Source organism: Moschus berezovskii, chromosome 13, assembly GCF_049115385.1.
Source record: "Moschus berezovskii isolate FMDL1 chromosome 13, NW_MosBer_1.0, whole genome shotgun sequence".
Classification (NCBI taxonomy): Eukaryota; Metazoa; Chordata; class Mammalia; order Artiodactyla; family Moschidae; genus Moschus; species Moschus berezovskii.
In genome coordinates, this window is record NC_142472.1 from 58,885,098 (window position 1) to 58,911,171 (window position 26,074).

The 26,074-nt window shown below is 40.8% G+C and overlaps 1 protein-coding gene across 6 annotated transcripts in view; it reads right to left on the minus strand.

Annotated features, from left to right (window-relative positions):
- STARD13 (StAR related lipid transfer domain containing 13) overlaps nt 1–26,074 on the minus strand; it is a 525,698-nt gene that overhangs the window by 171,911 nt on the left and 327,713 nt on the right. Inside the window, exon 1 of one of the 6 annotated variants that reach the window (XM_055426257.2) lies at nt 4,876–5,363. The exons of 3 other annotated variants lie outside the window; for them this stretch is intronic. In XM_055426257.2, the coding sequence (XP_055282232.2) occupies nt 4,876–5,044 (169 nt within the window). In that variant the 5' untranslated portion in view covers nt 5,045–5,363. Of the gene's footprint in view, nt 1–4,875; nt 5,364–26,074 lie in introns of those variants that run through there. 2 more of the 6 variants (XM_055426260.2, XM_055426265.2) reach the window with 2 other exon arrangements.

Here is a 26,074-nt window from a genome sequence, read left to right on the forward strand (position 1 = left end):
AGTTAAACTCTCAAGTTTTATATATGTACAAGCATATTGCACTTTGATAATTTCCTTCTAGTACTTATTTCTTGACTGCTCACATTTTTACTATGTGAGGATTTTTAAAATGTTATTCAAAGTTAGTTGACTTAATTCACTCAACAGACTTTCCTGTAACTTCTGTTGAATAGTGTCCTTTCTGTACAGGCCCTTCAGTCCACCAGCACAGAACAGAAAGAGGCTCTGATTTCATGAAATGTGAATTTCTGACAGTATCTTTTTTTTTAAAGAACTTTTCACCAGCACTCTTGCATGACTGACACATTCTCACCCTGTTTTCTGTGTTCCATCTGTCTTTCTGCGGGTGTATTCATCCTCTATTTCTGAAAGTAGTTGACTAAGAGAATGCTAAGCACAGAGAAAGGGCAATTCTAAAAAAAAAAAAAAAAGCCAGAGAATTATTTAATTTTGGCTGATGCTACTCAGTTGGTGGAGGTCTCTTACACCAGGGATGAGCAATGCCACCACTTGGGTTTGGCAAATCCCCCAGATATCATTTGATGGGCAAATCCCCAACATATCACTTGACTTGATAGAGGCATGAGAGCGAATACATCACTAATGCCCAGTTCCATTCCCTGTGAACAGAAAAATGGCAGTTTATTCCACTCTAGTTGAGTTCAGGTGCTATCCCTAAAAACAGTCTCAGATAAAAAGTCAATGAAAGTTCAAGTCCAATTTTCACTAATTCTCCTATTAGTGAAATTTCTACATTCTACATTTTCTATCAAGAAAAGAGGCTTTGTTTTTGTTTTGTGAGCATGGGGGTATACAACTCTCTGATCCCTACAATCCTTGTAAGAGGCCTGCCATTATAATAACTCTATGGTATAGTCCAGGACTCCTGAGAAAGAAAGGTTTTACAAGTTTCTTTATAGTTATAACTAACCTTTACAGTTACAGCTTATACTGACATTTAAATAGTCCACAATATTGGACATCCTAATGTTCCTAGTGAATTGATAATGAGAGCATTAAACAGGTAACAAAGAAGCATGCCTGGGTAGATGATGAATGACACAATAAAGAAAATGTAAATAAGCATCATCTTTCTCTTAAAGTAATAACCTGTGATCACAGAATCCTAGAATTTTAGAGATGACGGGAACTTCACATTTATTTAATGAAAACTCTTTCATTTTATGGAAGGAGAAAATGGCCCAGAGAAGTTGTTACTTTCCCCAGATCACACAATTAATTAGCATCAGAAGCAGAATTAAAATCCGATTTCCATTTCACTATTTCCTTGACAAGATGTAGAAAAATTAGAAGTCATTGATTTGTTCCACATTAGATTGCTGCTCTTTTCCCTTTTGGCTTTTGCCACTCTGGATTTAAATTTCCCAGCTTTATGCACCCTAGTTCAAGGAGTTACTGACTCAACCACAGAAAGATCCTGAGAACCAGAACCACAGTCTGATCATCTCATTTCCTTGTCAAGAAATGAAGGCCCAGTGAAAGTCTGAAACTTGCCACAGGAAAAGAATGAGAGAGTGTCTAAACAGAGCCTGCATCCCTGTCTCCTCTTTTTTCTAGACTTCAGTGGACTTTATTGGAATCAGGTCCATTTCATGCTATTTAAAGCATTAACATATTTTTTACGTTTAATAGCATGATGAATTCTTTCACAAAGCAAGTAATCACATTTATATATCTGCCTCAATATGAATTTTCCTAGTAAGGTGTGTGCGTACAGACTTAAGCATGGTGCACATGTAGCCAATAAATTGTAGCCATCTGATGACATAAAATCCCCACTCTCCCCTTCCATGGCCTAACACGCTCTTCCTCCACTGCCTTAGCATCCTCCCTTTTGTCCATTCCAAGTGCCCGCCTGTGAGGGAAATAAGGACCATTATTATTTCCATCCTCTCTCCCTATAACAATTTCCCCATTGATTCAGCAAGATTGTGGGGTAAGGACTATGAGCAGTATGACTTACGTGATAAGTTTTTACTCTGGAAAACAACACTCTATTTTAAACATTGCTTCTCTTTTTAATTGGACTTAAGACTCCAGAACTAGACAGCTAGAGAAATGGTGCATTTATATTTTGGAGCATACCCTAAGATGAGCAAGTTTAGATTCATCCTGGGTTTTAGCAACTCATTCTGATCCTATGCATCATCAAAGATTCCTTTATTTCCCTTCTTTGTTTTTCCCTCCCATGAGTGGATCTACTGTTGAATCATGTCCATGCCATTCAATGATTATCTCATTGTAATGAGGTCAGAGAGGAGCAACTTACTCCTGTTTGCACTGTTCCCAACAGCCATGAAAGACTATGTCTTCATGCCCCCAAAGTGTATGACTACAATGCCCAATCTTTCTTGAAATATCTACAGCAGAGTAATGAAAACAATTTTAGTGAAGTGGCGGTCATTTCAAGACACCAATAAGTGAGCTACAAAAAATAATGATCCTTTTAATTTAATATGCACTCAGTAAGCTTTAACTGAAAGACTGTAGGCTGTTAGTAAAATAACCAGACATCATGTACTACTGGGGACTAACTGCTCAAGGAAGGTAAAACACATAGCACTTTGTTCCACCAGAGAAATAAGACCTGACTGGAAATCTCATGATGATTCTATAACATGGCTCAGTGTTATATACTGAGTAGAAAAGATTGAAATATACAATTTAGAAATCAACCACAGGTTCGGTAGTTTAACCCTCACTATAAAAACTAAAAAATGGTTTAGAGTATGACTGAGCATGGTCTCTACAGATACATTCAAATACCAGTTCTTACTATGTAACTTTGGAGAAATTATGTAAACTCTATGTACTTCTGTTTTTGCACCTTTAAAATGGGTATAATAATAGTAGTCATCTACAAGGATTTACTTTTTGAGGATAAAATGAATTGAAATACATAACATAAAACCCTCAGAGCAGAACATGATACATTATAAATGTTCAGTCAATATTCTCTGCTATTACAGTAAACCAATGTATTCATACTGTAAACCCAGTAAAATCGTTTTGCTTCTGCTTTCTTAAAGTCTTATGATACAATTGCACATTGTATTATTAACTCACCACCTAACTCATTATTAACAAATAACAAGCTCCAAATCATTGGACTGTTGGAATTCTTTCATGCTTTACCTATGATCCTATCACTTAATTTTTAGGCATTCATTAGCTTCAAATATTCCATTCCCCAATGTAAAAAAAAAGTAAGAATGCTCAAATTTTCTAATTAGACAAAATGAAACACTGACACAGAATATACACTTTCAACAATCATACATGTGTTCACAACATCTCATCCTTATTGGAGAAATAATCTTCATTCCAGAAAGAACATCAATAATTTTAATGAAACACATCACTGTAACTTCATTTAAGGAGATTTACAAAGATATTTCAAACTATTTGTATTCAATGTTTCTAACATAATCACTTTATGAGCATGGTGGGGAACATTTACAGAGCACAGACTACATAAGCCATCAGACTGTCACCAAATATTAATTGAGCCCCTATGTCCATAATGATGATGATGTCTGGTAAAGCACTATTGTTAGAAATCTCTAAAACTAAAATGGAGCTGGCTTTTATTCTAAGCCTAGTGTATTTTTAAATCAAGCCACAGGGAAATGATTACTTTTGTTTCTATTCAACCAAGACCTGCACACAGAGTTTATGGAATGACATAATATCCTTCCTGAAATCAGACCGGTATGTAGGACCAGTATCCTTCACACATAACCAGTTCCTGAACCTTTAAAAACAAATCCTAATTTCCAAGGAAACAATCTCATCAAACGCTGCTCACTAGAATACATATTGTTCCTTTTGGAAACATTACAATAAGATTTTCATGATTACTAACCCCAGCTTCCCCTCTAAAATTCAATATAATCTTAAACTCATTTAAGTGGAAGTTGTATTTTTGTAACAGCTCTAGAAAATCCTGGTCAATTTATGTATCACCAATATAATAATTTAGCTATTTAGATAGTCTGTGAGGGGCTGGTTATAAACTTCATAAACATATTGTACATGTGCAGGTATGTGTGTATGTCTTTTAAATGGGCAACTGAAGTTTCTTAGGAATGCTCATCTTTCTACTCTACACAAACCTATCCTAAGATAAACAGCACATTTTAAACTATTTCTGGAGCATGAAGAGTTTTTGTGATTTTTCACCCCCCTTGAGAATAAAAAGGGACACCTAACAGCTTGTAATCAGTATCCTCTCCTGTCTGCCTTACAAAGCTGGTGCTTCTGTCACAAGATTTGTTTTGAGGTTAGCAGACACTTTTATCTTTTACCAGAAGAACAATATCAACGAATCAGTGGCAACTGCTGACATAAACGTACAAATAGGCAGAGAATGTGATTTTGGTTGTCAGCCCAAGGGCCTTAAGAACAGAATTTTAACTTTCTCCCTTTACTAACAGTGTTCTAAAGAATCTTGGCAGGGTGGAAGTTAGTTCTTCCCCCTCTCCTAATTAAATAAACAAGTGTCCAAGTTTTAAATGTGACAGTGTGAGGAACCTGCTGAAAAGCTCCTAAAATCCGTACTGAGGAAACCTGTCTCATTTATTCTGTAGACACACATTAAGTCTTGGAAATTGATGGTTCACTGTCCATCTGAAGTTTTCTGTGGACTTTACCGTTGAGTTATGCGGCAGCTAAGTGCTGTCACTGTTTGCTTAAAACGGCAGCCTGGAAGTTATTTCTGAAAGGTATGCGCGCCGTGGCATAGAAATCCATATATTGTAAACTGAAAAGAGTCATTTTTAAAAACGGGGTTAGCATGAGAGAGAGCCCACAGAAATCAGAATTAGCAACAGCCTTCCGCTACCAGCGACTCACCTTGTTGAATTTTAGTCACTAGCTGATGGCGTGCTAGAATCCGGCTCATCCTGTAAGGAGAGCGTCTCGTAGTCTGATCAAATCGCAAATACATCTCCTGGCCCTCAGGTGTCATGGCATTTAGATAGTAGCAACCTGAAGCTGGGGTCCGGGGTCCCTGACTCAACATCCCGGCAGACTTTCTTCTGCCCCCTCAGTCTGCCCTGGCGGCGGTTTCCGTCTGCCTCCAGCCTCAGTCACTGAGCGAGGCACCCAGCCCGGCAGAGCGCAACAGACCCAGCGATTTTATAAAAAAAAAAACAAAAAAGGAGTGCCAGGAGCCACAACTCAGAATTCCAGCCCTCGGCTCTCACGTGACCTCGCAGGCCCAATCGGAGGGAGGCAGGAGACGGGACGGGACGCGCCCGGCCGCGAGCCCCGGGAGAGGCCGGTCCCGCGGACCTGAGCGCGCGCGGGGCGGGAGGCCCGCGCGAGCACCGCCCTGCCCTGCGCGGCCTTCCTGCCTCCGAGTGGACGAAGCCCGGAGAAGCGGCACTCACTGAGAGTTCACAGGAGACGAGAGAGGCAGGAGAAAACGGCGGCAGAAGGAAAACAATGCCTGGGCACGGGAAAAGTCTTTCTGGTGGTAAAGGTTAGGGAAAGCTCGCTCGCCTTCTCCAGGGCAGCTGCAGCCCAGCCGGGTCGAAGATGGGTGTGACAAACGACGTACGTGAAAAGCCGCTTCACATAAGCATAAAGCTCTGAGTATAAATTACCACCCTTCATTACAAAGAAATAAATAAAGCTTTTCCAGTGAAGAGTAAACTTGAAGTGCTTTAACGCCCTGAGTAAACACACTCCAGGCCCCTGACCCTCGGCATGGGAGGTTGAGAGCTCTTACGGAGGAGACTGTCAGAGGTCAGCGTCTTTGTTGAATATCTACCCCTTTAAATTTTCCACTTCCCAATTTTTTAACCACCCAGAGGCAAAATATTGATATTTTGAAAACATCTCTCACATTTAAGACACTGCCAGGAATCACTGTAAAAATGCAGATTCATGCAAAGCTGCTGTCATCAAGCTGATTGGGATCAACAGAGAAGTTACGCAGAAGTGCTAATACAGGCCTTACAGGAAAGGGGCCTCAAAAAGACACAAGAGCAATATTAGAGGAAGCGACATTATTTTTGACTGAGGTGATGAGAGCAGGCCACACAGAGAAAGAGACCTTTGGGTGGGATTTGAAAAAAAAAGAAAATGGGTGGGATTCTGACAGGCAGAGGCTGAGGAGGGTCTGTGCCCACATGTGTGGAGATCTGGAACCAGAGTGTATGTTTAAGGAAACTGCCAGTAATTCCACTTGGCCGTATCCGAGTATACATATGGGAATAATTAGCGTTTTCCCTCTATTTTTTCTCTCTAATATTGTTTGATGTGAAGAGGAAAAAAAATCCATAGAAAACATGTTATCAAATTCTGAGCCTGGGGCTGAAGGAATAAAGTTCTTTGAAAAAGAGGCATATGGCCAAGTTGTTCTTATAGTTGGCTGACTCAAATACAGCCTGGCCTGGGATTTCAAATCCTAATAATGAAAAACTCCCAATTGAAAGTTCAACAGGGCTTAAATTAGGGCCTCGATTCTTGCTGTGTGTGTCAGACCTAACAACTTTCCCTGTGGAACATTCTGCAGTTCTGGGAAGCAGCTCATTTCACATAAATATCTTACTAGGTAAAAGTGAAAGTCAGTCAGTTTTGTCTGACTCTTTGTCACCCCATGGACTGTAGCCTGCCAGGCTTCTCTGTCCATGGAATTCTCCAGGCAAGAATACTGGAGTGGGTAGCCTTTCCCTGATCCAAGGGATCTTCCCAACCTATGGATCAAATTGAACTCAGGTCTCCCACATTGCAAGCGGATTCTTTACCGTCTGAGACACCAGGGAACCCCTATTAGGTAAATGAACACCTTAATAAAGATACCTAAGACCTTCACTGGAATATATTCTCTCTCATGGCAATTCTGAACCTCTTCCAATAATCATGCAAAGAGGGGGTAAGGGTCAGGTTTTCAAGTCAGCATTGATACCGGAAAGAAAAAGAAGCTCTCATGGGTCATGGTGTTCTTTTTCCATTTTTATTTAGGATTTGATCAGAGTTTTTCCATTCCAGGGGATCTTTTGTGGACGGTGAAAGGGATCTAATATCTAGTGCCCCTTATTCAGGAAGCCTGGGCATGCATGGCAGAAAGGCTTAGCACTCCACTGCAATATTAGATACTCTGGAGGTCCACTCCCCCAGCTCAGATCCAGCACTGGCTTCTGTCTGATGGAGATAAAGATGTCAGTCACTTTGTCTACACCTTTTGGTTTGATAGTCTAGTGCTGAGGATGTCCCTACTGTAAATACCCGCCAGTTATTACTTTTCAATGGGAGAGTATAGAAGAGTAGAGAGAGCAAGAAGAAAGGACCTTGCAAACCTTGGATATGTTCTGGAAAATCAAGCAAAGGAAAGGAAACGCAGGAAATGATATATAGTTGCTTTTTACCTGTGGATAACACTTATGACCAGCCTAGATAGCATATTAAAAAGCAGAGACATTACTTTGCCAACAAAGGTCCGTCTAGTCAAGGCTATGGTTTTTCCCGTGGTCATGTATGGATGTGAGAGTTGGACTGTGAAGAAAGCTGATCGCCGAAGAATTGATACTTTTGAACCATGGTGCTGGAGAAGACTCTTGAGAGTCCCTTGGACTGCAAGGAGATCCAACCAGTCCATTCTAATGGAGATCAGTCCTGGGTGTTCATTGGAAGGACTGATGCTAAAGCTGAAACTCCAATACTTTGGCCACCTCATGCGACGAGTTGACTCACTGGAAAAGAGTCTGATGCTAGGGGGGATTGGGGGTAGGAGGAGACGGGGACGACAGAGAATGAGATGGCTGGATGGCATCACCGACTCGATGGACATGAGTTTGGGTGAACTCCGGGAGTTGGTGATGGACAGGGAGGCCTGGCGTGCTGTGGTTCACGGGGTTGCAGAGAGTTGGACACGACTGAGCGACTGAACTGAACACTTAAAGAAAGACTGACCATTCCCAGTGCCAACCCTGAAGTTTAATGCTGATGTGGCTGCATTTTAAAAATAAATAGGAATCATTCTTACTAAAGCACAGCAGTGTATCCTGGCCAGGTTACCATTTAAAAAAAATCACAATGCTTCCTTTGCACAATAATGAACACATGAATACTGAAAATCCTGAGGTGTTTTGTTCTGAAAACATCAAGATCATAAATATGTATTCTTTGATATATGTAAACAGATACAAAATGTGAAACATAGTATTTCATAGGAGATGGCAATGAAGAACAAGAATGCAAATTAGAGAGAAAAAGGAATCTGAATTCCCTGATTAAAAGAAAGACAACTTAGAAGACAGCCCAATTTCTCTAAAAATCAGTTTGAGTTTTAATAAAGGGATCTATGAAGGATCATGTATAACATCTTTGTCTTCCCTGTGTCACATCCAACTTATTTTTTTATGGTTAAAGTGTGTGTATGCTCAGTCGCTCAGTCATTTCTGACTCATTGTGACCATCTGGACTGTGGCCCACCAGCTCCTCTGTCCATGGGATTTTCCCAGCAAGAATACTGGAGTGGGTTGCCATTTCCTCCTCCAGGGGATCTTCCAAACCCAGAGACTGAACTTTTGTCTCCTGCATCTCTTGCATTGTCAGGCAGATTCTTTACTGCTGCACCACCTGGGAAGCCCATTGGTTAGAGTAGTATCTATAAATCTATACAACTGCTCACCATGGTTTTGCCATTTTGTGTGTTCAGAATACCATATTTAAGGCAGGTAAGTAACATTATTTTCTCATTAGCATCATTAATGTCTTGTTTTATGCTAATGTATTGCTATGAATCCTAAGCTCTTTCAATGAATTCTTTTATCATTTGGCCCCAGTGTTAAAAGAATCACCACTGGGTGGGCAGTTCTGCTTGTTGGAAATGTAAAATCAAGAAACTGCTGATAATTTTCCCTGGGCTGAAATGCCCTCCGTGCATCTCGTGGACAGAGGTCTTCCTCTTCGCTGGTGAGTGAGTGGGTGAGGACCAAACGAATCAGAGAGGGAGAGAGTGCTGAAAACCCAAGATGCTGGATTTCCTCCTTTCCAGTTCCTTCAAAAGTGAGGAAAATGGATGGTACTAGTTTTTAGCTTTCACCTACTTTTCCTCTTTCCTAATTTGGTCATTAAGAACAATCTTCACTCAGACTATTCAGGGATGGGATCAAGAGATCAATATTGGGAACCAACAAGAACAGAGAACAGGGGAATGGAAAAGGGAGAGTGGCTAACAAAGCTAAGCACCTGCTGGGTGCTAAACCTTATGCCATTTACATGTCACATCTTTAATTAATCTCCATGGAAACTCTCTGTGCTATCCTACTGATATAATTTTGTGGAAAAGGAAATTAAGACTTCCAGAGGTGAACAAATGTCCCAGGTGATACAGCGTCCAAGTGTAGAGCCTCTGTGTATCTCCAAGCTGATGATATTTTAACTCTTTCCACTATTACACACGAGGGACAGGAAAGGGAAAACTGGCACTAAAAGGGTGCTGGGGAAATTGGATAAGGGAGAAAATTTTAGGAAGAATATACTGAAAATCATCTTAATTCTATTTAATTGTGTGTGATGGAAATATGGGTGTAGGGTAACTAAATTCTTGCAGTGGTCGAGATCAAGGTGTCGTTAGAGTAATATACACAGCCCAGAGCCTTTAATTAGGCCAGTGAGAACTATGGGCCGCTTCTGCAGTAACTTCAGACTGAGAGCTGGAGACCCGCCCATTCCTTCCCCAAGCCTACAGTGAAGAGGCAGCCTGACGGCCTCTCTGTTTAACAGCTCCTCTTCTGAAGGGTAGGCTGTTTGCCCTCTGCTTTCTACTTGTCCTCAAGGCTAATTCTGCATATTGGCTGGCCTCTTCGATGGCATTTCTTCCTAAGGCAAACACTCCAAATACAGCCAAACTCTGAAATTTGACTTCTAAACAAAACTTTTGGTATTTAAAATTTTTAAATCTTTTGATAGATGATCCCAGATTAGCGCTCAACAGAATTTTGTGTACAGGTGTCAGAAAGTGAGGAGTGCTTTTACAGAAGCCAGGAATGTCTCATTGTGCTTTCATCTGTCTGCTGCTCCTTCTGTTCCTTCACGCACATTCCAGCCTCCTCATCAGCCTGTTCAGAGGGCGCCAAGACAGTTCTGCCAAGTAGGAAAATGTTTGCGATACAAGTGGCTGGTGGAAAGAAAGCAGAACCAATCTGGAGGGTTGCTTTTGAAACTACTTGAATCCAAAGGTTGTGGTTTCATGTCAAAGCTTCCTGTGGGCTCTCAGGCTCATTTCAAGAATTTCTACCAGTTGATTTGTGATGTATGTGCCCCATTTTTTGTCAATAAACCTTTCCAGTATGCATACACCACATGCCCGATGACCAATGCTGGCAAGCCAGGGATATTAACATTCACAGCCATGACCAGGACCATGCACAAAAGGTTTCATTCTCTTCTGATTCAGTTTTTCCACTTCTAGGCCATGTCTCCCACTTGGAGTCCAGATCTTACTGCAAAAACTTCTGGGTGGTAATGGATTTCCTTTTTTTGTCTCAGCCCTCATTGCTCTCTTTAGTTAACTTCATCTCTGTAGGCCTTTCAGAGTGCATTCTCTGCCCTCATTCCATCCCCTGGAGATCCAGCCATCAGATCTAGTTCATATGACCAGCGATTTGGCCTGACTTGTCCTGGGCTCACTGCCTACACCCATCCATTACAGCCAAACCAAAATTCTTTCACTTTTATAAGTTGTTTCAAAGATCTGGAACTGTGTGATTTCCTACTCTTTCACCTTGTCAAAACCTACTGCCTTCAGAAACAGTTTCATGACTAATGCAAAAACTTTAGTATTAATAGTCATGTTAATACCTGTAAATATTGGTTATGTGACAATTAGATTAGATTGTTACATGCTAATAAGGAGTCCATTTGTTCAACTATTATGCACATAATGTTTTTATATCTTGGATTTGGAAAAGATATTAAAAATCTTCCAATCCAACCACCCAATTACTATACAAGTCATGGTCAGATCAATGAATGAATGCTCTACTCAACAAATGTGAAGTATATTACCTCACTGAGGACTACAAGCTGTTTAAGCAAGTTTTTGCTTATAATTTCAATCCACTGGTTCTAATTCTGTCATTTGGAATTAGGACAAATCTATTCCTTCTTCCATGTGCCTGTTCTTCAGATATTTTTAGAAAACCAACCTCTTATAAGACTCTCCTTTCATAGGTTAAACATTTTCCATCAAACCACAGAACTTCTAACTATTTAGCAAGCTGATTGCTGTCTTTTGGATCTGCTCTAGTCTGTCAGTATCTCTTTAAAAATACTGTTCTTACCCTAAACTTAAGTTCAAGACATGGCCAAGCAGAATAGTATATGGTACAGGGTGTGGGTACCTCCTCCTCTCAGGGGATTGCACTCTTGTTGATCCAGTCTGTTATAATGAGAGGTTTATTTTTTTAATCTATATTTACTCAATCATTAATTCAGCATGGTATTAATGTGAATTAATTAATGCCTGCACAGCACTGCAGTAAGTATGAAAGATACAATGGTGAATGTGATGTATTTGTCGTTGTCTCAAGGGACAATCTGGCAGGGAAGACAGAAAATAAACTCACTATTACACAAATGTTAAGTGCTATGTGGGAGGCTGTCTCTATCACCTCAGACTATGTTAGAGTCAATATAAGTGGTGTTTCTGTGTTTTCATAAGATCTGTTGTTAAATGAGTGTTCTCTATCCTGTAATTAACAAATAACCTTTCAAACTTAAAAGCAGGTTTTTAAGCTTATTAGAATTACTGTTGTGTTGTTTAGTCAATAAGTCATATTCTACTCTTTGCAACACCATGGACTGTAGATGGCCAGGCTTCTCTGTCCGTCGAATTTTCCAGGCAAGAATACTGGAGTGGGCTGCCATCTCCTCCTGCAGGGGAATCTTTCCTACCCCAGAATCAAACCCTCACCTCCTGCATCTCTGACATTGGCAGTCGGATTCTTTACCACTAGCGTCACCTGTGAAGCCCCAAGGAATTATTGAGATAATTTTAATTCCTGATTTTCTCTTCCAACAGTTTTCAGTTCAGTTCAGTCTCTCAGTCGTCTCCAACTCTTTGCGAGCCCATGGACTGCAGCACATCAGGCCTCCCTGTCCCCCACCAACTCCTGGAGTTTACTCAAACTCATGTCCATCGAGCCAGTGATGCCATCCAGGCATCTCATCCTCTGTCATCCCCTTCTCCTCATGCCTTCAATCTTTCCCAGCATCAGGGTCTTTTCAAAGGAATCAATTCTTTGCAACAGGTGGCCAAGGTATTGGAGTTTTGGCTTCAACATTAGTCTTTCCAATGAATATTCAGGACTGATTTCCTTTAGGATGGACTGGTTGGATCTCCTTGCAGCCCAAGGGATTCTCAAGAGTCTTCTCCAACACCACAGTTCAAAAGCATCAATTCTTCAGCACTCAGCTTTCTTTATAGTCCAACTCTTGCATCCATACATGACTATTGGAAAAACCATAGCTTAAGTTTTTCTTCACCTTCTGGCATAAGAGTGGTGTCATCTGCATATCTGAGGTTATTGATATTTCTCCCTGCAATCTTGATTCCAGCTTGTACTTCATCCATCCCAGCGTTCCTCATGATATACTCTGCATATAAGTAAAATAAGCAGGGTGACAATATATAGCCTTGACGTACTCCTTTTCCTATTTGGAACCAGTCTGTTGTTCCATGTCCAGTTCTAACGGTTGCTTCCTGACCTGCATACAGGTTTCTCAAGAGGCAGGTCAGGTGGTCTTGGATTCCCATCTCTTTCAGAATGTTCCACAGTTTATTGTGATCCACACAGTCAAAGGCTTTGGCATAGTCAATGAAGCAGAAATAGATGTTTTCAGGAACTCTTTTGCTTTTTCGATGATCCACTGGATGTTGGCAATTTGATCTCTGGTTCCTCTGCCTTTTCTACAACCAACTTGAACATCTGGAAGTTCACGGTTCACGTATTGCTGAAGCCTGACTTGGAGAATTTTGAGCATGACTTTACTTGTGTGAGATGAGTGCAATTGTGCGGTAGTTTGAGCATTCTTTGGCATTGCCTTTCTTTGGGATTGGAATGAAAACTGACTTTTCCAGTCCCGTTGCCACTGCTGAGTTTTCCAAATTTGCTGGCATATTGAGTGTAACACTTTCACAGCATCATCTTTTAGGATTTTAAATAGCTCAACTGGAATTCCATCACCTCCACTAGCTTTGTTTGTAGTGATGCTTCCTAAGGCCCACTTGACTTCACGTTCCAGGATGTCTGGCTCTAGGTGAGTTATCACACCATCATGATTATCTGGGTCGTGAAGATTTTTTGGTATAGTTCTTCTGTGTATTCTTGCCATCTCATCTTAATATCTTCTGCTTCTGTTACGTCTATACCATTTCTGTCCTTTATTGAGCCCATCTTTGCCTGAAATGTTCCCCTGGTATCTCTAATTTTCTTGAAGAGACCCCTAGTCTTTCTCATCCTATTGTTTTCCTCTGTTTTTTTCACTGATCACTGAGGAAGGCTTTCTTATCTCTCCTTGCTATTCTTTGGAACTCTGCATTCAAATGGGTGTATCTTTCCTTTTCTCCTTTGCTTTTCACTTCTCTTCTTTTCACAGCTATTTGTAAGGCCTCCTCAGACAGCCATTTTGCTTTTTTGCATTTCCTTCTCTTGGGAATGTTCTTGATCCCTGTTTCCTGTACAATGCCATGAACCTCCATCCATAGTTCATCAGGCACTCTGTCTATCAGATCTAGTCCCTTGAATCTATTTCTCACTTCCACTGTATAATCATAAGGGATTTGATTTAGGTCATACTTGAATGGTCTAGTGGCTTTCCCTACTTTCTTCAATTTATGTCTGAACTTGGCAATAAGGAGTTCATGATCTGAGCCACAGTCAGCTCCTGGTCTTGTTTTTGCTGACTGCATAGAGCTTCTCCTTCTTTGGCTGCAAAGAATATAGTCAATCTGATTTCGGTGTTGACCATCTGGTGATGTCCATGTATAGAGTCTTCTCTTGTGTTGTTGGAATAGGGTATTTGCTGTGACCAGTGCGTTCTCTTGGCAAAACTCTATTAGCCTTTGCCCTGCTTCATTCTGTACTCCAAGGCCAAATCTGCCTGTTATTCCAGGTGTTTCTTGACTTCCTACTTTTGCATTCCAGTCCCCTATAATGAAAAGGACATCTTTTTTGGGTGTTAGTTCTAGAATGTCTTATAGGTCTTCATAGAACCGTTCAACTTCAGCTTCTTCAGCATTACTGGTTGGGGTATAGATTTGGATTACCGTGATATTGAATGGTTTAATCCAACAGTTTAATCCTGCCTTGTTCTTTAAGGTAGCTAGTGAAAATACCTACATTCTAAAAGTATAAAATAAACAGTTAAGTGTGCTTGGAAAAAGGTAAAGGAAAGGTGGAAACATTAAGAAAGCCAAGTTTACAGACACACAAGTCACACAACCCTGTATATTTGCAGGAGGTGGCTAAAAATGTGGCTTAAGAATCCTAACAAACAAGACAAAAAGGAAATGAGATCAATTATGAGATAATATATCCATAATATAAAAACAGGGCAGTTATTCAAGATAAAAGTGAATTACCAGGTATTGAGGAACTCTAACCACCCCTTTAGGGAAAATTTTCCTGGGTTCTCAGAAAGAATCAGCATCCTCAGTGATACTGGATATGGTCCATGGTTTCTTAACTGATACTTCAATGGTCAATAATAGTGTGATAACAAAGCACTATTTAGAAAAATTAATTCTAGGAGGGTCCCCCTAGAAAACATGATTTTAGTATGCTAGCCTCTGTGATCTTTAACCTATGTGTTGAATTGTATCACTTCCCTGCTTAATGTACTCCAAGTTTTCTGTTCTGTCTGGAAAAAACTCTGGACTTCTTATTTGACCCACAAGGTCCGGTGTGGTCTATTCCCAGCTCACCACTCCCACCTCATCACAGTCTCCTTGCTCTCCGTCTCTAGACTTGGCTGCCTTGGAGTTTTCTTTCTCCTCAGCCTGGAATATTCTTCACGGAGTCCTTCCCATTGCTGGCTCCTTCTCAGCTTGCAAGCATCGGCTTAAATGATGTAATCTCAGACGTGCCATCCTGTTCACTTTTCCTAAGCGGAAGCAGCACCCCATTTGTTGACTCTATGATGGTGGTGGTTGAGTTGCTAACTCGTGTCCAACTCTTGCAGTCCCACAGACTGTAGCCCACCAATCTCCTCTTTCCATGGAATTCTCTAGGCAAGAATATTGGAGCAGGTTGCCAGTTCCTTTTCCAGGGGATCTTCCTGCCCCAGGAATCGAACCCAGGTCTCCTGCATTGCAGGCAGATTCTTTACCAACTGAGCTACAAGGAAAGCACTAGTACTTTCTAAATTTGTATTCACCTAGTTATTTGCTCGTTCACCTATGTGTTACTTCTTCTCAGTAGATTGTTGTGTCTGGACCATGTTTATTTCACACACATTCTATGTACCCCACCACAAGGCCTGGCACATAGGAGAAAATTAGTAGCAATTGGTTGAATAAATGATTGAGTAAGAAACTGAATAAATGATGATCTAAATTTTGCCAAAGATAAAATTTAGAATGTCTAGAGGAGTGAATGTATATTTTTTAGACAATCATTTTAAATATTGTTGTTACAACAACTTGGATTGGATAAGAATTGGACAGCAGATAATTCAAGGTTGTTGTTGTTTTTTTCCCCCTCTCCAAAAGAAGCTGAAATATGCATATTTTGCTTTGTTAGTTAGGGTCAGGAGAAGGCAATGGCAGCCCATCCCATGGACGGAGGAGTGGGCTCAGTCCGTGGGGTCGCTAAGAGTTGGACACACTGAGCGACTTCATTTTCACTTTTCACTTTCATGCATTGGAGAAGGAAATGGCAACCCACTCCGGTGTCCTTGCCTGGAGAATCCCAGGGCCAGGGAGCCTGGTGGGCTTCTGTCTATGGGGTCACACAGAGTCGGACACGACTGAAGCGATTTAGCAGCAACAGCAGTTAGGGGCAAAAGTATATGCTTTGAGCACCAAAGAGAAGACAATTTAAGGCCCCTTGTGAAAACCAGGGAGCCTGGAGGAAATGAGAAATCCTTTCTCCACAGAGAGAGGTTGAAGGGCATTTTAAAAAAAATGTATCTTCATTAGCTTTGAATCAACCCCAAATTTTGTAAGCATGCCTCCTGTGCCTTCAGTTAAAAAGTTTAACACCATTGATTGGCCCAAGTGTTCTTCGGGGACCCATTCTGCATCTGGGTTATCAACCACCTCTATTTCTTCATGCTCATAAACATTTTTTAATAATTCTTTCAAAAATTATCATGGAGATTTCAATTAATTGTTGTCTGATATTTCTAGAACCTATATATTTTTGCCTTGATTGAAAATAAATGTAATTGCTAATTTTGGGTATTTTTCTTTTCTTTTTAAAAAAATTGCTTATATTATTAAAATGGATCATTCAGTCCCTTAGTGGAATTTGTCTGTTATTAGAGACCTATCCTCATCTGTATCAGATTTGATTTTCTAATCTCCTTTTCTTATCTCGAACAAGAGTGGATATATTTCCTTTATGTTGACTCAAATTAGAATCTGAATATGAAAGAGAAGCTTGCTCATTAAAGAAATCCTGTGATGAATCCTTTGGTAAATTTTGTATTAATGTTCCACACTATCTGTTTTTTAAATGTCTGAGCCTGCCCACAGAGAGACCCGTCATTATTAAGATGGTATGCTGGAACCAGAAGGTTCATGACTGAGATTCCTAAAATACCACCCTACTACCTCACCACCAATCAATGAGAAAAATGTCCATGAGCTGATCATGCACCCTGCCACCTTCACACCTAATGTCTTTAAAAACTGTTTCCAGAAATCTGAACACAAAGGAGTCTAGGTCTTTTGAGCATGAACTGCCCTGGATCCAGTCCCCATTTTTATATACAATTGCTTCCCATCTGGCATCATGCAACAGTTGGATACGAAAGTAAAGTTCGGAAATAACTATGGCCCACAAACTTAGGGCCATTTGAAAAGACCCTGATGGTGGGAAGGAGTGAAGGCGGGAGGAGAAGGGGACAACAGAGGATGAGATGGTTGAATGGCATTACCGACTCAATGGACATGAGTTTCAGTAAGCTTCGGGAGTTGGTGATGGACAGGGAGGCCTGGTGTGCTGCAGACCACGGGGTTGCAAAGAGTCTGAGTGACTGAACTAAACTGAACTGAACAAACTGAGGGGGAGTAAGAGTGGGAGATTAATAATGCAATTGCACTGCTTATATATTTAAACCACATACGACTTCTTGGATAAATTAAGCTCAGTACACTAAGAATACGATAGAATGTTTTCCCTCTTTATTCCTAATGTAAGACCTTTAATTTATGCTTTAAAGAATGGAAAGTGGTGCCAGGAGGAGCAATGACATTAGAATACATCCCATAAAGTGAGAAGCACTAAGAATTTGAGAAGGTAGCAACATAGTTCTCTCAGTCAGTCAGTTCAGTTGCTCAGTTGTGTCTGACTCTCTGCGACCCCATGGACTGCAGCACGCCAGGCCTCCCTGTCCCTCACCAACTCCCAGAGTTTACTCAAACTCATGTCCATTGAGTCAGAGATACCATCCAATCATCTCATCCTCTGTTGTGCCCTTCTCCTCCTGCCTTCAATCTTTCCCAGCAACAGGGTCTTTTCAAATGAGTCAGCTCTTCCCATCATGTGGCCAAAGTACTGGAGTTTCGGCTTCAACATTAGTCCTTCCAATGAATATTCAGGACTGATTTTCTTTAGGATGGACTGGTTGGATCTCCTTGCAGTCCAAGGGACTCTCAAGAGTTTTCTCCAACACCACAGTTCAAAAGCATCAATTCTTCAGTGCTCAGCTTTCTTTATAGTCCAACTCTCACATCCATACATGACTACTGGAAAAACCATAGCCTTGACTAGACGGACCTTTGTTGGCAAAGTAATGTCTCTGCTTTTTAATAAGCTGTCTAAGTTGGTCATAACTTTCCTTCCAAGGAGTAAGGGTGTTTTAATTTCATGGCTGCAGTTACCATCTGCAGTGATAGCTCTCTAGAGTCCTAGATATTGGTATCCGTGGAACTTGGAGGTGATTGGGAAGACAAATTTCAGGACTTAGGGCTGGGCAACAAAAGGAGGGTCCTCTTTCAGGTTTGAAAGGATGATTTAACCAAACGTACTTCTATGTAATAGTATAATTTAAATATGATTTTTTCTGCTGTTTTGTTTGTCATAGAAACAAAGCCACTAATTAATTCATGTTACAGTTTCTTTAACTCTTTCTTAGTAAAATAGTTATGATGTATATTTCATGCCAGGCGCAATGCCAGGCACCAAATGTCCAAAGATAAGTAAGACACTGTCCCTCTTCTCAACAGTATGATTTATCACAGGAAAAGTTGAGGGTGGTTACAGTTACAGGGCTGTGTTACAGGTGCTAGGAAAGGTGTGTAGAAGGCGGGAAGCGAGTAGGTCAGCTGAATCAGAACAAGAGTAGACTCACACACATAGCAGAAAAAACTGTGCTAAGGCTGGCAAGATGCAGAGCTGGGTAAGAAGAAGGGGAAGACGATATTGGGGGGAAATACCCACGAAGAGAATAAAGAACATAGAACTATTTTCCTTTGCTAAACCTTATTCTTCAATTATTGAGAGATTAATATCTGCCCCCCCTCCTTTTTTTTGGCTGATCCACATGGCATGTGGGATCTTAGTTCCCCAACCAGGGATCAGACCCATGACCCCTGTATTGGAAGGACGGAGTCTTAACCACTGGACCATCAGGGAAGTCCCTATTGAGAGGTTAGTATTTCAAGTTGCTGCATCACAGAGAACTTTCCGATTCTACGACTCAAGTTGGAAGGACGCACCTTTCCACCAGCACTCCTCCGGACTCATGTTCCCTGGTCTCCACCAAAGCTCTAGTGTCAGGGGGATATCTCTCTGCTGCGGCTATTTCCTGGAGGTAATTGTCCTTTTAGCAGAAGGACTATGATGGATAATGGTAAGAACAAAGTGGCAAACTGAATTCAGGGGTTATAGTCTTGGGCCGAAGTTAGAGGGCTCTGTAGGGAAGGCAGCGGCAGCCTGAAGTCCTGAAACTCCCCCTCAGGTGGTCATCTGACTTGAGGAAACAAGCTATCCTTTGATCATCTTCCAAAATTGGTACAACTCTACTTTTAAAGGCAAAGCAGGTTTCTAAAACTGCATCAGTAGTAGCTTCCCTTGAAGGTTCCTTATGCTGATGCTCCTTTGAAATAAGGGAATAAAAGGGCATTGCTTGGCTTTTACACCTGTTGTGTACGGTCTTCCTGGGGGTGTGGTGGGGGTGGTTCTTTACTGTTAGAGAGTACATGTGTGTGTGTGAATATATAGAGGTTGTCCTGAGATTTCTCATGTTCTTATTTCTCCAGAGCTTGATGTTTATCAAAGCACACGGTGGCCTCTGGCCAACCTCCGAGAGCACATCATTATCACGCTGTGTCTTATGACACGGACCTGTTTAAACAGACCGGGTACAACAGAGGCAGCCGGGTGTGGTTACCTTCTCTGCATGCTGCTCCACCAAGATGACTCAACTCTAATCAATCACAGGAAAATACTTACTAAGCACCAGAAATGTGTCTGCTTCACAGAAGGACAGAACATACCAAAAGCTACTCTCAATCTCTGATGAACTTAAAATACCCTCTTTTCGTTCTCTGATGTTGGGGTTTTCAAAGGCTGTCCTTGGCCTTGGCTTATTTCTCAACACGAATTACCTTAGAAAATCTAGTCCCACGGCATTTTGATAATCAATCAAGTGTACTGCTGCAAATCAAAAATGTAGAGCACAAAACGGTGTGGTATATGCTATATTACAATTAAAAAAATTTTAATGCATAGTAAAAAAGAAGATTAGAAGAAAGCACACCAAAAATGTATTTATGACCATTTTTAGAATAGTGGAATTATGGGTTATGTCTTTTAAATTTCTATTTTCTATATATTCTATCATATGACTAATTATATTGCTTTTATAAAGAGGGGATCAAGTCTAACCAACGATTCACATCAAGAAGTGTGGAGAAGGAGCTTCAGACTGAGCTTATTTCCAGCTGCCTCTGTGTCTCACAGATGGAAGGCAGAGACAAGAAAAATCTGCACGGAAAAGATACTAACATGACTTGAACTTCCTTAGTGCCTCACATGACATCAGGCAAGACCAGTGTTCAAAATAAGAGAAAAAGAGAGAGAGGGAAAAAAAGTCTATTGATTTCCTTTTCAAAAATGCCTCTCATATCCATTCCTTCTTGCATTATTGCCCCGACCATGTAGGGACCAGTCCTCTTGCCAAGATGATTCTGACAGTTCAACTTGTGTCCCTGTCTTCCCCTGTCTCCTGAATACCATCTTGCCTGAACACCATGGAACGTTTAGCCTCTCAGGATTCCACTTCCATTGTATTTTTCTCCTGTTGCTGCTGCTGCTGCTAAGTCACTTCAGTCGTGTCCGACTCTGTGCGACCCCATAGACGGAAGCCCACCAGGCTCCCCCGTCCCTGGGACTCTCCAGGCAAGAACACTGGAGTGGGTTGCCATTTCCTTCTCCAATGGGTGAAAGTGAAAAGTGAAAGTGAAGTTGCTCAGTCGTGTCCGACCCTTAGCGACCCCACGGACTGCAGCCTACCAGGCTCCTCCATCCATGGGATTTCCTAGGCAAGATTTTTCTCCTGTTACAGAGCACTAAATAACAGCCCAGCTCTGCCACTTAAAGCCTTCCTTTTCTCGTCTACATGGGTTTATATGGATACATACTACTTATCTCATACACACATAAGGGGACCAAGTACTATACGTGATTATCAGTTTATTTCAACCAAATACACTAGCTGAAAAAGATTTGGTATCATACTTTCTGAATGTTGCCTCTTGGGAAAGATTCAGTGGGAGTGCTAAGAACTACTAACTACACAGACCCAGTCTCTTGGTATGGAAAACTATCTTTTCAGCTATTTTAAAACTTGAGAGAAATAACATAAAATAGTTTTACAATCATTTATCAAGAGATAATATTTACTTCAGCTTTAGAGATTCACATAAGCATACTAAAATTCTCGCTATTCCCCCAAAAATAAGCAAAATCCATTTAAATAACATAGTGGTGACATTGGGAAGCAATCGGATAAAGTGATCTATTCACTTTTAACCCAAATACTTCCTGAAAACTTACTCAAGTGCTATTTTTACTAGAGTACTTAAAATTCTAATTTAAAAAGAAACTATTAAAAACATTTTCCTTTTCTGAGAATGGAGAAAGTGATTTTAAAGTTAAAAAAGCAAAACAAAATAAAATTGGCCTATAATCTCTCAAATCTGAACTCAGAAGGTCCCTTGGGGTCTGAGGTCAGGGCTCAGAAGTCATTCTGTGGTTCTCTTGAATTTTACACCAAAGTAACCCTTCCATACTGTACTTTTATCATCCTGCTCTAAGAAATTAGGTGAATGGACCCAAGCATTTGGAATCAATTTTATTCAACAATTTATTTTTTGAACTCCTACTCTGTGCCAGACAATGTTCTCAGTGCTGGGAATGCATCAACAATTAAGATAGACAATGACCTCTGTCCTAATGAAGCTTATGTTGTAACCAATGAATATAATACCATGGATATATTTACTTACGTGAGTCATCAAAACTGGAGCTGTTTGCAAAATTTTGTGCATATTTTCACTTTTCACCTTTTTAGAGCATGGGTCTTTGGATTTCATCAGATTTTCAAAAGATGCTATAACTATCAAAATATTTTTTAAGTGGCTTTAAAGTATAGTTCTAGAACACTTAGAACTGCGGCTTTGGAGTCAAATCAGCTTGTATTCAAAGTCAGGCTCTGCTATTTATTTAATATATGAAAGTGTTAGTACCTCAGTTGTGTCCAACTCTTTGCAACCCCATAGACTGTAGCCCACTAGCTTCCTCTGTCCATTCTCCAGACGAGAATTCTGAAGTGGGTTGCCATTCCCTTCTCTAGGGGATCTTCTTGACTCAGGTCTCCCACATTAGCAGGCAGATTCCTTACTGTCTGAGTCACTAGGGAAGCCCCTTTTTTAATATATGGGCTTGGACAAATAAAAATTAGCTCACTTTTCTGCATCTCAGTTTTCACATCTATAAAACTGAAGTTAGGCCTCATAAGGCGCCTGTGAGAGTTAGATTATGGCCATGAAGCACTTGGCACACTGTGAGGTTAACACCCTCCTCCATACTCCCATCTCACAGGTTTTGACCCAAAATATGAGTGAGAAATCTGAAGCAAGTTCAAAGACAGAATGGATTGCTTTTGACAGCTAGGAGGTTCTCATCCTTAGAAGATCTCAATTTCAGTGTTATCAGACATAGTAGAAACATCATAGGTTAGCATGGAAGGCCCTAACTAAGAGTTTATGATTCTGTGAAATCACCAATATTATATGTACCAAACAGATAAGATGCCAAGGCTTTTCTTTGGAGAGGATTTTATGAGCCAGTATATATAGCCAAACTTTGATTCCATAAGTGAAATAAATGCTTATTATAAGCTATATGATAATGTTTGGTATAATTCTCTTATTATAACCCAGAGACACAATACTCATGATTAGAATTAAATTATCTTTGATTTGTTTAGAATTTGATAACTTTTAAAGATTTTAAATTATAAACTTAGGCTCTTTGTTTCACTTGATGTTGGCAACAACCCTTTAAAACAATCCTTTGAAAGGACCTGCCAGGCGTGGCTTGGTTTATCCCCCTGCTGCTCTTGCAGCCTCAACAGTCACATCCTCCTTCTTGCTCTGTGTCCCTGGGACAGTGGCTTTCTTTCCAAGGTTTCTGAATATGCAGTTCTCTCTTCTTGGACTATAACACCAACTATCTTAGAGTGACATGAGCAACTACCGCTCAGCATACATTCCCTCAAGGATACCTTTCTTATCTCCCTCTGGAGCACCCTGTACTTCTCTGTTGTAGCTTCTGTCATAGCTATATTAGCGCCATTGTGATTTTTTTTTTTGGGGGGGAGATTATTTGATTAATATCTGTCTATACCCCTAGTCTGTACATTCTATGAAGGCAGAGACCATGGGTATTTCTGCTCATTATTGTATCACAGCACTTAGCCCAGTGCCTGGCACATTTTGGTAGAATGGAATGCCGGATGAAAGGCACATGCACAGATGGTATTTTCACCCTGCATGTGAGAAAAATAAAGTGATTTGCATAAGAGGATCTGACTACTGGGTGAGGACAAAGCAAGGGGATTGGGGGACCTGATGATTAACTGCTACGTTAGCCCTCCTCCCCGACATCATACCTTTGCTTCTGCATTGAACTCTAACTAAAGATGTCTAATATACCTTTTACTTTAGTATGTTAAGTCTAGGTTTAAAGTCAGGGGTAACCTTAGAAAATCCAAAGCTGCTGATACATGCCAAACATCACTCCCAGGCAAGTTCTTCTGCAGGGAATTTCCACCTTGAGTTTCTTTTTCTTAGAAAACCTGGACTCACCCGTTTATTTTAAAATTGTTCTCAGAATTGCAGCTCTTCTTTCATTCTTGTGTCTACAAGCAGAACACATCCTCAGGAAAACGTCTCACGTAGTAAATGGAGATAGAATTAGCAGAGGAAAGATTGATGCAAGCAACATTAAGTCAAAGGAAAGTCATTGTGCTGCCCTGTGATGGTAAGGTCAGAGAAAAGATGACACAAATGCACATCTCCCTGGAGGAAGAGCAGAAGAGGAAGATGATGACAACAGCAGCCACACTACCTACCCATGATGACATTCCACGTATCTGGTGCTGTACTAAGAGACTCTCTAAAGGAAGAGCTGACTCTAATGTTAAGTGTAAACAAACACAGAATTTAAGGTCATTCACCTTCACACCTAGCTGATTTGATAACTCACATTTTTTAATATTATGTGCCAGCCACCCTAAGTGTTTTACAAACTGTATCTCCTTTAATTCTCAAAAAACCCTACGAGGTAGTTAGTATTTTTCCCTGTTTTAACAGATGAAGAAACTAACTACCCAACTATCTTGCTGACTCCTAACTCTTCTAGCTGGAAGAGTTTCACATGCTTAGAATTTGTAAGTTTCACATACTTAGTTGCCAGAGTTATCTTTTAAAGTATTTGTTGTTGTTCATTGTTAAATTATGTCCGACTCTTTGCAGCCCCATGAACTGTAACCCGCCAGGCTTCTGTGATCATGGGATTCTCCAGGCAAGAATACTGGAGTGGGTTGTCATTCCCTTCTCCAGGGTATCTTCCTGACCCAGGGATCTAACCTGTGTCTCCTGCATTGGCAGGGGGATTCTTTACTGCTGAGCCACCAGGGAAGCCCCTCTAAAGTATAGTTCTAATATATTATTCCTTCTACAGTATAGTTCTGACATATTATTTATAAACATCAAGAGGTCCCCCATTGATAAAAGGATGAAATAGAAATTCTTCAGTCTGGTATTAAAGGTTTGTCATGGTGGACTCCCTTCTTATTGCCTGAAAAAGGTCTTGTCTGTGATGCACCTCTCTTTGTTCCCACTCATTTGTCAAGACTTGACTCAAAGGCTGCCTTCTTTGGGAAGACTTTCTAGGCCATTCTTGCATACAGTTTCCTCTCACTTCTGCATTACCACAAAATTTATTTCTAAAATAGTCAGTGGGTACTTCACTTGGAGATGCTTTATATTATCTAATTACTCTTATATTAAAAACTTCTTGAAGACCATAATATGCCATGAACATCTTTGAATATTCCTCTTTCCAGTCTTATGTATGCCTCCCTCAGAGAGGCAGTGCGATGTGGCAGAAGGAGCAAAGCTTGGGACCTAGGAAGACTTAGGTTCAAATCTTGGCTACTCTTACTGGTTAGGTGGGCTTCCCTGGTGGCTCAGTGGTAGAGAATTTGCCTGCCAATGTAGGAGATGTGGGTTCAATCCCTGGTCCAGAAGATTCCCTGGTGAAGGAAATGGCAACCCAATTCAGTGTTCTTGCTTGGGAAATCTCATAGATAGAGGATCCTGGTGGGCTACAGTCCATGGGATCACAAAGAGTCAGACACAACTCAGCAACTAAAAAACAACAACTGGCTAGGTGGCCCTAGACTTCACTTATATCTCTCTTAGCCTCAGTATCCTCACCTGCAAATTAAAGCATAATGATGTATATCCTGGGTCAGGAAGATCCCCTGGAGAAGGGATAGTTACCCATTCCAGTATTCTTGGGCTTCCCTGGTGGCTCAGCTGGCAAAGAATCTGCCAGCAATGCAGGAGACCTGGGTTCAATCCCTGGGTTGGGAAGATCCTCTGGAGAAGGGAAAGGCTACCAACTCCAGTATTCTGGTCTGGAGAATTTCCTGGACTGTATAGTCCCTTAGGTTGCAAAGAGTTGGACATGACTGAGTGACTTTCATTTTCAACATATGCCATTATAGGTAGTAGAGCTCAAAAAATTATTACTAGAATTTATGACTGATGGACAATACAATAACTGTTGGCCAGATTCCTAAAGGAGCCTAAATTCACACAAGGCTTATTACATTAAGCACTGGTATTTATAATAAGTGCCATGACTATCTGGCACTTGTCAGGGAGAAATGGAGGAAGAAGAGTCTACCATACGCCAAAGACATCCAGGGAAAATTACTCATATGAGTCGAAGTGGTAAAGTAATACAAAGCACAGGGCACATGCAGTAAGAGGACATCCAGAAGCTTTCTGTGGTTGAACCATCATTCCAGGTTATGTCTGATAACAGTTTCCGTACTGAAAACCTTACCTAGGATCCTAGGGTAGCAGGAAGCTTCAACAGATTTCTAATCCTTTGATACTCAGAGTGGCATCAAAAACTAGCAACGTGGTCATCACCTGGGAGTTCGCTGGAAATGCAGAATCTCAGGCCCTGTCCCAGATGTACTAAATCAGAACCTGCATTTTAACAAAATTTGCAAGTGGTCCATGACTCATTAAAGCATGAGAGGCATGGTTCTTTCGCATATAAGC